The following is a 6,000-nucleotide window of genomic DNA, read 5'->3' as shown; positions in this document are numbered from 1 at the left end:
ACTGTCTGCAGAAAGCAGATTGTGGGACTTCTCAGCCTCCATAATCATGAGAGCCAATCCCTCATAATAAATTTATTTCTATATATATCCTGTTGATTCTCTTTCTATGGCGAACCCTGACTTAGTAATATGACGTGACTGTAATTGGCATTTTCAAAATGGTGGCAGTATGAAGGCTGAATCTTTCCTATAGGTAAGAAATTGTACCTACCATTAAACTGTGCCATAGCAAGTATAGTGACTGCTTACATTGCCCTCAGTTTGAAGGCTTTTAAGAAGTGGATAAATGGAACTCCAAGAAAAGTTGCAAACTTGCTAAGATAACAAAACAAAAAAGACATCAAAAGAAAATCAATGTGACTTTACTCTGATAAATTCTTTTGTAAATTTCACACCATTTTATATAAAGTGAAATGATTGTTTTAGTAGTTCCTTTTGAAATGAACTGGCTTATTAGCAGTTGCAAGGGATAGTTTTTAGGGAGCTTAACCTGAACGTTTTAGGATGTAAAGAGCTGCAAATACTCAGTCCGTAAGTGGCATGGGAGTACATTTGGAGACTTCAGCCTGTGAGCTAAGAATATTTTTTACATTTTAAAATGGGGAAAAAAAAAAAAACTTTCATGACATGAAAGTTATATGCAATCTGGATTTCTATGTTGACAAAGTTTTACTGGAAAACAGCCATGCTCATTCATTTACATATTGTTTATGGCTGCTTTCACATTACAAAGGCAGAGTTGAGTAGTTATTACAGAAATATTATGGTCCACAAAGCCTAAATTATTTTCTATGTTTATAGAAAGTTTGCCAACTCCTTTTCTAAGGAGCTGTGCTTTAGACCTTGCTGGAGTTTAACTCCTAGGATCTCCTGTGATAACAGTTTATGATCAGTGAAATTCCAAGTACCCGTGACTTAACATGTCCCATAATAATCCATGTTGGTGGGAGGGTGACACACAGTTCATGAATGCAAAGAGAAGTCCAATCATATAAACTTAAAAATCAGTTTATCTTAAAATTTTTTTGAATTAGAAAAAATTGATTTCACATGAAAATATAACATTCTGAAGGTAAGTATTTTAAACATTACAACTGTTGGCTGAAATATTTACAGAGTTATAATAAGCTTATAACTGGATGAAAGCATCTATAAAAATAAATAGGCACCCTAGATGTAAAACTTTTACATGAAATAAAATGATTAGTATATATGTATCAATCTGTATTTGGACTGTTGAATCAACATAAAAATAAATGGTCATTTTCTTGTTTGTGTAGTAGCACATGAGTCAGGAGGTTTCAACTGGACAGTACTTAAAAGAGGCAAAACTGGACATTTCTATTTGATGTCTACAACTCAACTGAGTTGAAAAGACAAATGTCTGAGACTGCTGTTAAATACAAAAATTAAATGTTTCAAATAATACATTTCCAACTCACATCTTAACCAAATAGAAAAAAAAAAACTACACAAACTTTGTGAAAGCTATTAAAAAACTTGAAGCCCATTTTTCTAGTATCTTACAATGTTATAAAAGAAGTAAAAACTTTGGTATTTTAAATACAGGTTTACAAACTTTACATTATTTACAAACCCTCCATACTAAAAAATTATGTTAAAAATAAGCTTTCTTAAAAGATAAAATTAATTTGGCATTCAAGTATTTCTAACTTACGAGAATATAAAGTAATGATCACTCACTATTATAGTTTAAAAAGGCTAGTAAAAACTATAGGCAGAAGATAAAATTTGGCCAAGACTTGGTAACTGGGTGAAGTTAGACTTTTATAAGCAATTATTTTCTGTTTATCTAACTATTCACATTAAATTATTTACAACATTTTAGAATGTTTTAACACAATTTACGCAATCAGTCAAGTGGCTACATTTACTAGTTTATTGAATATATTTATGAGGTTTATCCATTTAGGAATGTAAGGAAAACTTTAGTTCTGTTTCTGTTATCAGGAGTGAACATAAAACTATTCTAAACCACAATTAGTTTACCAGCATAGTACAAAATAAAATGACAACTAACGAAATAAAGCAATTAAAGTAACTTATTTTTACTCATAAGGTTACCATAATAATAAAAATTCCTTTAATTTTCAAAGCACTCTTCATGAAAAGTAGTTGGGGTAAAATTACTATTTGTTCAAAGTAGAATAAAAGGGAAGGATGCTCTAATTAAACATTTTATTAAAATTAAACTCTCTATATGAAAGGTAGAAATTTAATCTGGAAACCTAGATAGATTTTCAAATTCAGATAAAATGGATTGACAACCTATAAGCAGGTAATACAGCAAAGAAACTGTAGGCAATTACAGTGACATTCCCAATAAGAGGGGGCCCTACATTAATTCCTAACACTGGTGGTTAGCAGCCCAAAGTAAACCAAACCAAAATAAAGACCTTTCACATTTCATATAAAATTAGAAAAAAAGTAATGAGATAAATAAATACACTAAAGTTTAAGTATTTTAACTTTTTAACTTACATGGCTAAAGTAGCATTTATGAATACCTATAATAGTCAAAGGCCTAATTTATCTTAACTAGATATTCTGAAGACAAAAATTCTAGGAGCAAAATTAAATTCCATCTGATCTTGAAAACTTACAAATTGTTAATCATATAAGGCTTTTTTTCCCCAAACGCTATCAAATTCATAAGTCATTTTTTTTAAGACACTTAAAGGGATCATATGCAGTGACTATCATAGAAGTCAAAAACAAATGGGTGAAGCCCTTTTCTGGTTACCCATTAGAAAGTGCTTCTTCATAAAGCAATTCTTTGACAAAAAAGTACCAGGCTATGTATCACCTGGTACTTTTCAATTAGCATAGTTTATAATCTCCATACATGAGTACTGGTTAGTTTAATACTTCCCAGTCTACTGGCCACAAAATAGGGGGACAAATTTAATTTTTATTCAACTGTAGCATATGACAAATGAATTATTATATCTCCCTGATTTTCTATTTTTCACGGCACGCCAAGACTATTCAAAGGGAATTTCTAAAATATCTAAGATATTGATCATAAAATTATATATGTGTATACACATATACACATACGTATGTATAGTGATTAACAACTTTAAAGATGCCACAGGCTTTAATTTTATGTATCACTAGGTTTGGTCAGTAGGTTCCTATTATATTTAAATGGCCTCTGAGAAGTAAAAGTTGGTCAATTTTACCAGTTATCTATTACAACGTATGCTAGGTTTATATCTTTGTTCAGAAGGGCAGCTTGAACCAAGATTATTATGTAACACAGGTCTAGTCCTTTTTCACTCTAAGATAGTGAATTATTACAAAAGCCACTGCTCTCTGGAAAAGTGAGCTTGGGCCTCTGATGGTATTTCAATCTATATGTATCCGTCATGCAGCTATCAACTGAAAAATAGGTAGTTAATGAAACTGTCTCATTTGGACAGGTAGAAATAGAGTCTAGTTCTGGTTGGCAAAATGCATCAATGGCACCTGAGTTTGCCTGAAAATCGTTAGTTGAGGAGCTGGATGGACAGTTTGGTGTGTTGCCAAAACATTCTCTCACTTGAAATGTTTCTTTATGTCTTTCATCATTCATATGTGTACTCACTTCTAAACTTGGTTCTGAAGCTGTACTTAAACTGTGCTTCGGAAGATGAGAGGTAGCTTTAAACACCTCTGTAAGTTTGACATCAGGTGTAGATTCACTTTTCTCTGACTGTGGCACACTGTTTATAGCATATTTCTTTGGTGGCAAAGGGGGTGGTAGATTCTGGCAAAAAAGTTTTGGCATCTGACACCCATCAGATCTGCTGGCTGACTGAATTATACATTCTGTGGATAGAGAGTTCTCAAAGTAACATTGATCCATGATATTTTGCTGCTGGATGAGAAGAGCAGTTTCTGGCTTTAACCCAACAGTTCTTAGGTGTGAAGACCATAATGAAGATGGTTCATTACTGTTCACTCTCTTCCCAGAAGCAGAGTTATCAACGTGAAAAGGCAAACCTGTTCTCTCAGAATTTTCTATATTAAGCCACTCAGAAAATTTGCATTCATTTGGTTTTTCAAGTTTCTGTTCATCTGACTGGTGGATATGTTCTCTTGCATTATGGTCCTTGGGTATTTGTAGACTGGATGAAGGAAATAACTTTCCATTGTCTTCATGTACATGTGATCTGAAATATGAAAATAAAAACAAAGCTAGAACACCCTATGCAAATATATGAAACTAGGGGAAAATAAACATTTGTTTTGTAGTTTGATTTTCCCAAAATACAGTTTATATTATTTTTACAACAAAACCACAAAAATGGAAAGATATTTGCAACCATTAACATTTTCAACTCTCTCCAAATCCAAACTCTTTATGTCAGAATATGTGAGTGTTTACCAGAAACACCCATCATTACCAGAATCCCATTTCTAATAATTAGAAATATAATTTTAAAAACTCACTTCAACTCAAAACACTAAAATTACATTTATTTGTAACAATATATAGAACTTGAGGAAAGTGTTAACAGTCAAACAGTACTCTAAAACATCTCCCCACCAACATTCCAAACTTTAAAGGCAATAGAGGTAGAAGTACTTAAATTTTGATATGTAGCAGTATAGTATATTAATTACTTTATTATATTTTGGAAATATATTTATCTTATATTTGAGGGTCTTGCTATGTTGCCTAGGCTGGCTTTAAACTGGCCTCAAGTGATCCTGCTGCCTCAGCCTCCTCAGTAGCTAGGATTACAGACATGTACCACCACATCACACCTGGCTGTATACTAGTTTAAAATAATGTAATCAAGATTATCTTTAGGTAATAGTTATTTTCTAAGGTGAGGGTAAATGATGCCATATTGCAAATTATTTTTCTCATATGAATTATGTGGAATTGAATTAGAATGCAATGGTTAAAGAGAGTTGAGGATTTGCTAGGTAGATGGAGCTATAATCAAATCTCAGCTTGATTGTTTTGGTCACATTACTTAACCTAAGCTTCAAATTTTCTCTTGTAAAATATCACCTACCTCATAAGAGTGCTGTGAGGATTGAAACAGACAATCAGATACTGTACCTGGTACTTTGTAAGCTCTCTATCCTTAGATCCACATTCTATTAATGATTCCCAATAAGAAAGGCATCTTAATACTGTAGACCCATTGCTTTCAAAGTAATAATATGTATTTATGCCCTTCTGATAAACAACGTGCCTATAATACATGTATTTAGGGAAAAAAATATGGTTACCTTTTTATCAAATGATTTTTTATTTGTAAATGTGATTCTGGGTGGAATTCGTGAGATTTATAGCCTGCTTCCAAATTCCTGAGTTCTTTTCTAAAGCCTAGGGTTGGGTGGGGTGGGGAGAAGAGATGAGGAAAACAAAATTATTTATATTATGTTACAGAATTTATTTCATTTATACTTTTCTATATTTACATAAAGCTTTCTATAAACAGGTAATCTCTTCCAATTTAAAAAAATGAATTCTTTAAGACCCAACTCAAAATAACAGTTCTTTTTTGAATGCTTTATGCAAAATTTCTTCAGTTTATTATCACTTGAGGGTGTCATCCATGATGGAATAGTGCTGTTCCTGCTGGGTCATGCAGATCTGTGTATGTGTTTTCCCTGTTACTTAAGACAAGATCTTTACTGACCAAGTGTTAACAGTGAAAAAACCCTGCATTTGAAGATCGCTGGCTTGAGTTGAAGTTTGGACTCACTAATTATGGGTAGGTAAACAAGCCTCTTAACCTCTTAAAATCTCAGTTCCCTCACTTATATAATGGGATAATGATAATCCATTTTACCTACCTCATGGGAATATTAGGAATTTAAACTGAATTAAAATTGGTAGGGGGTTATTATGATAGCATATAAAATATACCACTACTAATTAGCTACCATTTATTGACTGCTTACTCAAGTTGTGAGAAGTGGATATTTCATTTAATCTTTACAATAACCTTATAAAGAAATGACTATCAACTT

General features: G+C 32.3%; 1 protein-coding gene across 14 annotated transcripts in view; it reads right to left on the bottom strand.

Moving 5' to 3' along the window:
- Positions 1-992: 992 nt before the first annotated feature.
- Positions 993-6,000, bottom strand: part of USP53 (ubiquitin specific peptidase 53) — a 76,441-nt gene continuing 71,433 nt past the window's right edge. For 11 of the 14 annotated variants that reach the window (XM_055385004.2, XM_004040323.5, XM_019025732.4 and 8 more), the window contains 2 exons: positions 5,254-5,350; positions 993-4,178 (listed from right to left, as the gene is read on the bottom strand). In XM_055385004.2, the coding sequence (XP_055240979.2) occupies positions 3,305-4,178; positions 5,254-5,350 (971 nt within the window). In that variant the 3' untranslated portion in view covers positions 993-3,304. The remainder of the gene's footprint in view (positions 4,179-5,253; positions 5,351-6,000) is intronic. The other 3 variants (XM_055385008.2, XM_063705509.1, XM_031010256.3) reach the window with 1 other exon arrangement.

This window comes from Gorilla gorilla, chromosome 3 (genome assembly GCF_029281585.2).
Source record: "Gorilla gorilla gorilla isolate KB3781 chromosome 3, NHGRI_mGorGor1-v2.1_pri, whole genome shotgun sequence".
NCBI classification, from domain to species: domain Eukaryota; kingdom Metazoa; phylum Chordata; class Mammalia; order Primates; family Hominidae; genus Gorilla; species Gorilla gorilla.
Note: the sequence above shows the minus strand (reverse complement) of the source record. Positions and strands in the feature narration are given on the sequence as shown.